This window comes from Phasianus colchicus, chromosome 15 (assembly GCF_987193195.1).
Source record: "Phasianus colchicus chromosome 15, bPhaCol1.hap1.1, whole genome shotgun sequence".
Taxonomy (NCBI): Eukaryota; Metazoa; Chordata; class Aves; order Galliformes; family Phasianidae; genus Phasianus; species Phasianus colchicus.
Window position 1 is genome coordinate 1,926,764 of NC_143450.1, and position 11,039 is coordinate 1,937,802.

The 11,039-nt window shown below is 53.7% G+C and overlaps 1 protein-coding gene across 1 annotated transcript; it reads left to right on the plus strand.

Moving 5' to 3' along the window:
* The first annotated feature begins 1,545 nt into the window (after positions 1-1,545).
* On the plus strand, positions 1,546-7,896 carry LOC149915841 (protocadherin beta-15-like). The gene is made up of 4 exons (XM_090151092.1): positions 1,546-4,371; positions 4,942-5,027; positions 7,148-7,325; positions 7,786-7,896. The coding sequence occupies exons 1-4, from the start codon at positions 1,546-1,548 to the stop codon at positions 7,894-7,896; spliced, it is 3,201 nt and encodes a 1,066-aa protein (XP_090007218.1).
* The last annotated feature ends 3,143 nt before the right edge of the window (positions 7,897-11,039 follow it).

The window sequence follows — 11,039 nt, forward strand, 5'->3', positions numbered from 1 at the left end:
TTGCTGGGGAAGGTCAGGGAACACATCCTCTCAGAAGCCACGTTAAAACACTTGCAAGAAAAGAAGGTGATCTGACACAGCCAGCATTGCTTCAGCAAGGGCAGATCCTGTCTGACCGATCTGGTGCACTTCTGTGGTGGAGTAACAGCATCTTTGCACAAATGAAGAGTAAGTGCTGTCATCCGGTTGGACTTGAGCAAGGCTTTTGACGTGGTCTCACACAACCTCCTTATGGGTGAGTTGGAGAGGAATGGATCTGAAGGCTGGGCTATTCATGGATAAGGAATTGTTTGGATGCTCACAGCAATAGAATTGTGGTCAAGAGTGTTATGTTTGTTTGGAAAGCAGTGATGAGTGGTGTCCCCCTAGAGGTCTGTCTGAGGTCCAGTGCTCTTCAACATCTCTATCAATGGATTGACAGAGTGGGATGAAGTACACCCTCAGCAATTTTGCAGATGACACTTGAGTGCATAATACAGTTGATGCAAGAGATGGTAGGGATGGTCTTCAAGGGACCTGGAGGAGCTTGAGAAGTGAGTCCATGTGAAGTGAATGAGGTTCAACATGTCCATGAAGTGGACTTGGACTTGGGTCAGGTCCTTTCTGAGTATGATTACAGTCTGGGAGAAGAACTGAGATCAGCCCTGTGGAGAAGGACTTGAAGTTTCAGGTGCACAAAGAGATGAACCATACATACATGCTTACAGCAGAGATGACCAACTGTACTGTGGTCTCCATGAAAAGAGAGGTGGCAAGCAGGGTGAGGGATGCGATTGTCCCCGTCTGCTTTGCCCCCGTGAGGACCCACCGGAATACTGTGTCCTGGTTTGTGACCACCAGCACTGACATGGAGCGAATGGAGCAAGACAAGAGGAGATAATCAGAAGTTTGAAGCACCTCTGCTATGAAGAAATGTTGAGGCAGACTGGCTTGTTCAGCCTAGAGAAGAAACACACTGTGGCTTTCCAATACTTGCATGAACTTACAAACAAGAGGGTCATTGACTCTTTACATTCCTTCCCTTCTGCTTATATGTGTGTTACTGAGGGTCCCAAATGCTGTTAAAAGGCCCACAGTGGAGTTCACAATGCATAAACATGAACACACCTGAGTGCTAACTCTGAGTGCTCAGGTGCTTTCCACATGGGTTCTATTTCTCTTGTTGCAGAGGGATGCTCCCCTTGGCATGTGTCTATCAAACAGGAAAACATCTGAGCCCTAGCATCTTTGGGTGAGGTGTGATATACAATATGAAGAAGAAAATATCAACATTCAGTGCTAGAGGAGAATTGTCTTCCTAGTGTAAAAGCAAGCTGGAGTGCTGGTGAATCATTTGCTTACAACACCTTTCCTGTAAGCTGTCTGGGACCAGTTGAATCATTCAGTTCAAATATGTCTGGATGGCCTCTCTAGCTAATTACAATTTGCTGATTAAAAAGAAGAGAAAATGAGGACAATGTGACCATGCACTGAATAGACATGAAATAACACTATGCAAATTCCACACGGCACGAAGCAAAAGAATTCGCGGTGGATAGCCTGGAAATGTGCAGCACTGCGTGTGCGACCAGTAAACCTGCTGCCAAATGCGGCGAGTATTTACGATACGCCTTTGGGATCGTGTGTGCAGGAGGAAAGGAGATTGGAACCGGGAACTCCATCCGCATCGGCAGCGCCGGTGAGAAGGCGGAGAAGGAGCAATTCGCCGTTGCGCCGCTGGGTGGGGATGTTGGCCACGGAGCGGCAGCTCCCTCTGGCCGCAGCGCGCTTTCAGGCGCAGGCGCCCAGCAGAGCCGCGCGAGCCGCTCGGGAAGGGCGGCGGGGCACGGAGGCGGGCGCTCGGGGGCTTCGTTGCCGAGCCGCTGGGAAAGTCCGGCGGCTTTCGGTCGGCGAGCGGCAGCTCTCGCCGTGCGTCGGGGCCGGCGAGAAAGGCCGCGAGGCATGGAGGCCGCCGGGAAGGGCCGGTCGTGGCGGAGCGGGACGGCGAGCGGGAGACGGAGCGGCGGCGGCGAGAGGCGAGTGCTGTTGTGGCTCGTGTGCGTTTGCGTGTGGGAGAGCGGGGCCGAACCGCTGCGCTATTCCGTGGCGGAGGAAATGGCGAGGGACTCGTCGGTGGGCAACGTCGCCCGGGACCTGGGGCTTTCTCCGAGCCAGCTGGCGGCTCGCAAGGCGCGCGTGGTGTCCGAGGGGAGCGAGCAGCATTTCCGCCTCGATCCGCACAGCGGCGTCCTGACGGTCACGGAGACGCTGGACCGAGAGCGGATCTGTCCGCACAGCGAGAGCTGCGCGCTCTTCTTTAAGCTGTTCTTTGAGAACCCGGTGCAGCTGATCCGCGGGGAGGTGGAGGTTCGGGACGTGAACGACAACTCCCCCGTGTTCCCGCAGAAGGAGATGGTTCTGGAGATTCTTGAAACGACAACTCCTGGATCTCGTTTTCCCGTAGATAGCGCTCAGGACAGAGACGTGGGGCTGAACAGTTTACAGAATTACAGCCTCTCGTCAAACTCGCATTTTTCCCTTGCTCTCGAAAAAGGGAAAGGGGATGCTGAATTCGTGAAACTCGTCCTTGAGAGGGCTTTGGACCGCGAGGAGCAGCAGGAGCTGCATTTGGTGCTCACGGCTGTGGACGGGGGCTCGCCGCCCAGGTCGGGCACGGCTGAGGTCCGGGTGGTGGTGCTGGATGCCAACGACAACATGCCGGCGTTCTCGCGGGAGGTGTACGAGGTGCGCGTGGCCGAGAACAGCCCCCCGGGGCAGCTGGTGGTGCGGGTGTCGGCCGCGGATCCCGACGAAGGCTCCAACGGCAAAGTGCGGTACGCCTTTACCAAGGCATCGGAGGTATTCGGAGAGCTCTTTGAACTGAACCCTGAGACAGGGGAGATTCGGGTTTCGGGCAGTCTGGATTTTGAGGAAGCGAAAGCTCACAAGCTGGTTGTGAGCGCCACGGACGGCGGTGGTCTGTCTGCGCACTGCAAAGTGCACGTGGAGGTGCTGGACGTGAACGACAACGCGCCGGAGATCGAGCTGAGCTCCGTGAGCGCGTCCATCCCCGAGGACGCCCCGCCGCGCACCGTGGTGGCCCTGCTGAGCGTGCGGGACCGCGACTCCGGCGACAACGGGCGGACGGAGTGCGCCATCGAGGGCGACGTGCCGTTCAGCCTGACGGCCGCGTTCGCCGACCACTACGAGCTGCGCACCAGCGCGGCCCTGGACAGGGAGACGACGGCCGAGTACAACGTGAGCATCGTGGCGGCGGACCGGGGCCGGGCGCGGCTGAGCGCTCGCGAAAGCGTGCGGGTGCGGATCGGCGACGTGAACGACAACGCGCCGCGCTTCACGCAGGCGGCGTACAGCATGTGGGTGAGCGAGAACGAGGCGGGCGCGGTGCGGATCGGCAGCGTGAAGGCGACGGACGCGGACGCGGGCGCGAACGGGCGCGTGAGGTACGCGCTGGTGCGGGAGGAGGGCGAGGAGCGGCCCGCCGTGTCGGTGGACGCCGAGAGCGGGGACGTGTCCGTGGTGCGGCCGCTGGACTACGAGGAGGTGCGCGCCGTGGAGGTGACGGTGCGCGCCGCCGACGGGGGCTCGCCGCCGCGGAGCGCCACGGCGCTGCTGCGGGTGCTGGTGCGGGACGAGAACGACAACGCGCCCGTGGTGCTGCACCCGCCGGCCGACGGCGGCGCGGCGCTGCTGGGCGAGCTGGTGCCGCGGCGGGCGCGGGCGGGCTACCTGGTGGCCAAGGTGGTGGCGGTGGACGCGGACGCGGGGCAGAACGCGTGGCTGTCGTACGAGCTGGCCAAGGCGACGGAGCCGGGGCTGTTCCGCGTGGGGCTGCACAGCGGCGAGGTGCGCACGGCGCGGGCCGTGGGCGAGCGCGACGCGGCCCGGCACAGGCTGGTGGTGCTGGTGCGGGACCGCGGGCGGCCGCCGCGCTCCGCCAGCGCCACCCTCGCCGTCGCCCTGGCCGACGGCTTCTCCGAGGGCCGCCTGCGGGCGAGCGAAGAGGCGCCGGCCGCCGAGCCCGACGGCCGCCTCACCCTGTACCTCAGCGTCTGCTTGGCCTGCGTGTCCGCGCTCTTCGTGGCCGGCGCGGCGGCCGCCGTGGCCGCCAAGGTGCGGCGGGCCCGGCGGGGCGAGCCGGGGACCTTGCCCGCCTTCCCGCGCTCCGCCGCCGACAGCGGCGCCGGCTCCCTGCCCCGCAGCTACGTCTACGACGTCCGCCTCGCCGCCGGCACCGTCGACAGCGAGTTCCGCTTCCTCGGGCCGCTCTTCCCCTGCTTCCCCGCCGGGCTGCCGCAGGGCGCGGCCGAGCAGCGGAGCTCGCTGTGCTCGGCCGGCCTCGGGCAAGAAGAAGGCGACTGGGCCGTGCAGGTGAGGGAGCGGAGCCCCGCGCGGGGGACGAGGGGGAGCGCGGGGGCAGCGCGCTGTCTGTGGGGGAGGAGGGAGGCGGGGGGGGGGACGGAGGCTGGGAGTGACGGTTCGGCCCCGAGTGCGGCTGTGGGACGGCAGGGAGCTGCGGAGAGGCCGCGGCGCTGATGGCGTCGTGTTTCTCCTGCACAGCGTTAGCGACAGCAGAACCGACATCCCCTCAGAGTCTGTTTCCCATTATCCTCTTGTTTTCGTTGGCTTTAAAGCACGTTATTTGTTATTTGTTCATGAGGGAACCATCAGTGTCTGCTCCCCTCTTCCTGATCCAAAAAGAGATTTCCAATTACACTTTTCTCAGGTGTTTATGCAGGGCTTTATTGATCTCCAGGGTCTATTATAGAGTTATCCTGTTCGGGTCAGAGAGCTGTTTCCCCGGCCTCCTCTTTCTTTGCCTGTGGGCAGGGAAGAGTGGTGTCCCATTCACATTGGTTCAAATGAGACTTCCCAGCTTCTCACCGACACGTGCTTAGCGTTAATGCCCCAATGTCAGCCGTCCACTGTATTCTTTTGCAGGGCCGAGCTCCCCTGTCTGAAGGCACGGCTCCTGGGGCAGCAGAGGAGAATGGCAGTTTGGATCAAAGCCCCTGGCTCAGCCATCAGTAAGAGAGGAGAAGGAGAATCATCCCAGTCCTCGTGGGCTGATCTCTTCCAAGCAAAATGAAGGAGACACCAACGTTGCACCAGAAATAACCAGGGAAGCAGAGATCTGCTGTGTGAGAAGTCAAGGACTATCTCTTTTTTTGAAGCAGTACTTTATTCATGTATTTTTTCCTGTGGTTTTGTTACATTTGGGTGTGGATGCATGCTGGAAACGCTGAGATGTGATATCTGATTGTGATAGCGCTATTGCTTCTGAGTATTAAGTGAAAAGTTTGAAAAAGAAATCCAGTTTTCATGGTACCATTTTCATTCATCAGGTTTTAGGCATTCTTTATTGCTCTCAGATGGGCTACATAATAATGGAATCTCTTCATTACCAGTCTGTGTTGCTGTTAATCCAAGCTGAATGTTGTCAGCAAAAGTATTCTTTAATAACACTGAGTAGCTGGCTGCTCTAGTGATGGCTGACATTCACACAGTGCACATTCAAGCAGGAGTTTCTTGGTTCTGTATCCTGTACCAAGTGCTCCTTGAGCACTTTGATTGTTTTTAGTTTGATTTGGTTCTTTTCCCAACATAATGTCTAAAAGAATGGTTCTGGAGCACTTCAGGATTATGGAATATTAGATAATAGAACATTCAAAGCTATTTGCTATTTCCCTTTGCTGATGTATTTCCAAGAGTTGAATACTTGTTGACAGAAACCAATAAAATCTACTGAGAAATCTGAAGGAGTATGAGCTTCACTCTGACGTGCAAAGTTATTCTTCCCGTGTGGAGATGCATTAAGGATCACTGGTTCTGTTAAAGTCTTCTACACCTGAAGCTGAAGGGCAGTGTGTCCCTGTGAAATGAAGGCAGTCATAGTGAGAAGTGTGTGGGGAAGCTCTTCTCAGCCGGGATGTGTTCCCTGCCATAGCAGTGCCAGCAATCAGGTTACAGTAAAGGAAAGGTACAGGTCCACCTTCCTCTCCCTGAGGTCTGAGGGGCAAATCAGGAGCATTGGTAGGAGCATAAGGAAGCAGATACTGGGTGGTACTGTAACTGCTGTGGGGCATGAATGAGGAGCTGCATTCCCAACTTTATGTGCTGATTATGGCCTACAGCTAGTTTTTGTAACCCGTTTCTGTGTTGCTGATTGCCCTATTTTTCATGTAAATTGACCTGTCTTCCTTTGTAGTGGCTGATATGATGGTTTATTTTACCTTTAGGAGGAAAAGCCCGTTTAGAACAGTGACTACTGAGTTTTTGCTGAGCAGTGCTGCACAGAGCAAGGGACAGTTCTGCTTCTCATTCTGCCATGAGAGTGAGTGTGCTGGTGGTGCACAAGAAGCTGGTAGGGGACAGAATGAGGCGTGCTGCACTAAACTGTCTGGAGGGATATTCTCTACCATGTGACATTGCACAGAACTGTAAAAGAGGGGATATATCAGGTTTGGGGGTCAGCAACTGCTTGTGAGCTGGCTAGACATGGTCAGCAGGTGGTGGCATACAAGTAGTATTTGCCTGTATTCCTACGGTGGCAGGGAAAGACAGTGAGAGGAGCAGGAAAACCAACCTTATAAACACATGGCTGAGAGGCTGGTGCAAATGCAATAATTTTGGGTTCTTTGGTCACAGAGCAGTTTACTCAGCACCTGCCGATGAGTATGCCTATCCCAGAGGGGAAACGGATCGTTGCCCAGGAGTTGTTGGGAGTTGTAGAGGGGGTTTAAACTAGATACGAATGGGGTAGGAGATAAAACCAGGCCCGCCAGAAATGGGGCTGGAGGAGCAGTAATGGGATTAGGGGTGAGGTGAGGGGCTCAGCTGAAATGCATCTACACCAATGCATGCAGCATGGGCAACTAACAAGAAGAGTTGGAAGCCATTGTTCAACAGGCTAACTATGACCTAGTTGCTATTACAGAAACATGGTGAGACCACTCCCATGGCTGGAGTGCTGCAATGGCAGGCTACAAACTCTTCAGGAAGGATAGGCAAGGAAGGAGGCTCTCTATATTAGAAAGTGCTTTGATGTTATTGAGCTTGAGGCTGGGAATGATAAGGTCAAATCCCTATGGGTAAAGATCAGGAGAAGGGCTGACAAGGCAGACTTCCTGGTGGGTGTCTGCTTCAGACCACCAAACCGGGATGAAGAGACAGATGAGGAGTCCTACAAGCAGCTGGTGGAAGCTGTGCGATGGTCACCCCTTGTCTTCATGGGGGACTTCAGCTTCCCTGATATATGCTGGGAATACAACACAGCGCGGAAGAAGCAATTCAGGAGGTTTCTGACGCAGCTGGTGAGAGAGCCCGTGAGAGGAGCTGCCCCGCTTGACCTGCTGATCGCAAACAGAGAAGGTCTGGTGGGAAATGTGGAAGTCGGGACTGTGTTGGAAAGAGCGACCATGAAATGGTAGAGTTCTTGATTCTTGGTGGAGCCAGGAGGGGGAAGAGCAAAACTGCTTGGACTTTTGGAGGGCGGACTTTGAATTATTCAGAAATCTAGCAAGGGGAAGGGATGGGTGACTCAGAAGGAGTACAGAGAAGTTGTTAAGATGTGTGGAGAGAAAATCAGAAAGGCAAAAGTCCAGCTTGAACTCAACGTGGCCGTTGGGGTTAAAAGGAATAAGAAACCCTTTTACACATTCATCAATGATATGAAGAGGACTCAAGATAATCTTCATTCTTTACTGGATGAGGCTGGTAATGTGACCAGTGAGGATAAGGAAAAGGCCGAGGTTCTGAATGCCTTCTTTACATCTGTCTTTAAAGGTCACACCTGTATCTTCAGGGTACTCCACTCTCTACCTGGTAGTCTTGACTGGAGTGCGGACAGAACAGAACTCCCTGCCATTTGGGATAACGCAGTCAGAGACCTACTAGTCCAGCTGGACAGTCACAAGTCCATGGGGCCGGATGGGATTCAACCGAGAGTGCTGAGGGGACTGGCGAGGTGATAGGCAAGCCGCTTGCCATTATCTATCTGTGCTCTTTGTTGACTGGTGATGTCCCAGAAGCCTCCAGAGGTGTCCAGAACCTTGCGAATCTGACTCCCATCTATAAGAAGTGTTGTAAGGAGGATCCGGGGAACTCCAGGCCTATTAGCCTGACCTCGGTGCCAGAAAAGGTTATGGAGCGGATTGTCTTGTGGAAGATCATGCGGCATGTGTGGGACAACTAGGGGATCAGGCCAAGCTATGATGTGTTCACGTAGGGCAGATCCTGCTTGACCAGCCTGATCTCCTTCTATGATCTAGTGACATGTCTGGTAGATGAAGGAAAGGCTGTTGATGTAGTCTACCTAGACTTCAGCAAGGCCTTTGACACTGTCTCCCACAGCATTCTCCTGCAAAAGCCCATGGCTTGGACAGGTACGTTCTTGGCTGGGTAAGAAACTGGCTGGAAGGCCAGGCCCAGAGAATGGTAGTGAATGGAGCTAAATCCAGGTGGCGAATGGTCACGAGTGCTGTTCCCGAGGGGTGGGTGCTGCGGCCTGTCCTCTTCAATATCTTTATTGATGATGTGGATGAGGGCATTGAGTGCACTCTCAGTAAATGTTTGGATGACACCAAGTTGGCTGGAAGTGTCGATCTGCCTGGGGTAGCAAGGCCCTACAAAGGAACAGGGCCTACCTGGACAGGCTGGATAGCTGGGCTGAAACCAACGGGATGAGTTTCAACAAGGCCAAATGCCAGGTCCTGCACTTTGGCTGCAACAACCCCATTCAACACTACAGGCTTGGGTCGAGATGGCTGGAAGAGTGCGTAGAGGAAGTGGACCTGGGGCTGTTGATTGATGCTGGGCTGAACATGAGCCAGCAGTGTGCCTGGGTGGCCAAGAAGGCCACTGGCATCTTGGCTTGCATCAGGAACGGTGTTGCCAGCAGAAACAGGGAAGTTGATTGTCTCCCTGTACTCAGCTCTGGTGAGGCCACGCCTCAAGTACTGTGGGCCCCTTGCTGCAATCAGGTTTTGGGCCCCTTGCAATAAAGACATTGAGGGCCTGGAACAGGTTCAGAGAAGGGCGAGAAAGCTGGTGAGGGGTCTGGAGCATAAGCCTTCTGAGGAACAGCTGAAGGAGCTGAGATTGTTCAGTCTGGAGAAGAGGAGGCTCAGGGGAGACTTTATTGCTCTCTATAAATACCTGAAGGGAGGCTGTAGTGAGCTGGGGGTCGGCCTGTTCTCCCATGTAACTAGGGATAGAACTAGAGGGAATGGCTTCAAGCTGCACCATGGGAGATTTAGGCTGAATGTTCGGAAATACTACTTTTCTGAAAGAGTGATCAAGTACTGGAATAGGCTTCCCAGGGAGGTGGTGGAGTCAGCAACCCTGGAGATGTTCAAGGAACAGTAGGATTTTGTGTTGAGGGATATGGTTTAGTGAGTACTATTGGTGACAGGTGGATGGTTGGTCTGAATGATCTTGAAGGTCTTTTCCAGTCTTGGTGATTCTGTGATTCTGTGGTGCATCCATTTCTTTCTCTTTGTATCTACAGGTGGTTGTGCATCACTTCTTTTGTCTGTCTCTATCTGTGTCTCTTATCTGTATCTCAGTATCTCTATGACTACGTCTATGTGGTTCTCAGTATGTCTACCTCTATTTGTACTTCTGTCTCCATACCTCCACCTCTACATTTTTTTTTGTATTCTCTCACGAGTCGCATGTAAGATCATGTTCTGATGTGTTCAAGTTACTGCTCAGGTGACTCAGCTGGTGTTAGTACTGCACACTGTCATCATTTTTGTTCTAGGGAAACCATCTCTCAGACTCTATGAAGAATTACACATTTTCCTTTGTGTCTTTACAGAGCCAGACTATGGGAGCGTGAACAGGCCATGTTTTCCTCCATTTCCTCACTTTTCTTTCTCCTTCACCTACCCGTTATCTTTTAGCCTAGTTACAATAGCTCTTGAGAATGTTAAATTTTCTTGCGATGTTCAAACCAGCATGATCCTAGTGCTGTGTCTCCTGAATATGTTTCTGTTTTTGTCTATGTTTAACCAGCTCTGTATTAATACAAGCCAGAGATCTGCTCTGTTGCAGTGTCAGGCTCTGTGGGAGGATACTAGCAGGCACACAGAAGATTGGACATGGTCAGTGCTTTGGAACTGCAGTCCAGAGCATGAGCATGATCCAGAAAATGTAGCAAACTGTTGGCAGCAGATATGCCATCACTCTGGCAATTGTAGAGAGACAGCAATTACTGCAATATGCTGGGGCTTGGCCTATGCCTACTGCACCCTGATCAGTGCTATTCAGCACACTCAAGGGAAGGGAAGAGAAGGTCTCTAACTCTGATGACAGGCCCTGTGGCTGCTCCACCTTCTGTGATAGCCCCTGCGGTTTCATCAGCTATCACTACAGTGCCTATGGTTGCTTTGAGGCCTGTGCCAGTTGCTGTGGTGGCTCCAAGCCCTGCTCCGTGTTCTGAGGCTGCTCCAAGTACCACCACAGACCTGTAGTTACTGCAACCCCGCTATCGGTCCTAGAGTTTCTCCAGCTCCTCCATCACAGCCTGTGGTTGCCTCCAGTCCTGCGGAAGGCCCTGTAGTTTCAGCAGTCCTCAAGACAGGCACCAGAGTCAATTCATTCCAATTGATTCCTATTCCAATCCATGCTGATTGGAGGCCATCCAGTTGGCTTTAAATACTGCCACATGAGCGAAGTGACCAATGCTCTATCTCTGCACTTAATCATGAATGGTGGAAAATACTCCATGCGAGTGGTTACAACCATACAAGTTGTGCAACAGGCAGTGCAGAGGCAAACCCTTCATGTCTGCTGCATTGTGGAAAGGTATTGCCACCCACATGGCGAACGTGATTACAGAGGTACATTCTGTAAGATGCTTACAATTCCAAGAGTTAAGCCACTGAATGACATCTAAACAACCAGCAGGTAGGTAAAGCTGCTTGGATTAAAATGGTTTAGGTAGCTCTGGGCAGGTGACATACAAGTGTGTTATTTACAGTCCAATATGCCTAAGGAAGGCAGCACATCTTAAAGCCCATCTGAAGTTCCTGTAT

Bases quoted from the DNA above. Each gene is read 5' to 3' on its own strand.
- LOC149915841 (XM_090151092.1), top strand. From the start codon at position 1,546: ATGTGCAGCACTGCGTGTGCGACCAGTAAACCTGCTGCCAAATGCGGC. The intron at 4,372-4,941 runs GTGAGGGAGCGG...ATTCTTTTGCAG, and splicing joins AAGGCGACTGGGCCGTGCAG to GGCCGAGCTCCCCTGTCTGA. The intron at 5,028-7,147 runs GTAAGAGAGGAG...TGTCTGCTTCAG, and splicing joins AGCCCCTGGCTCAGCCATCA to ACCACCAAACCGGGATGAAG.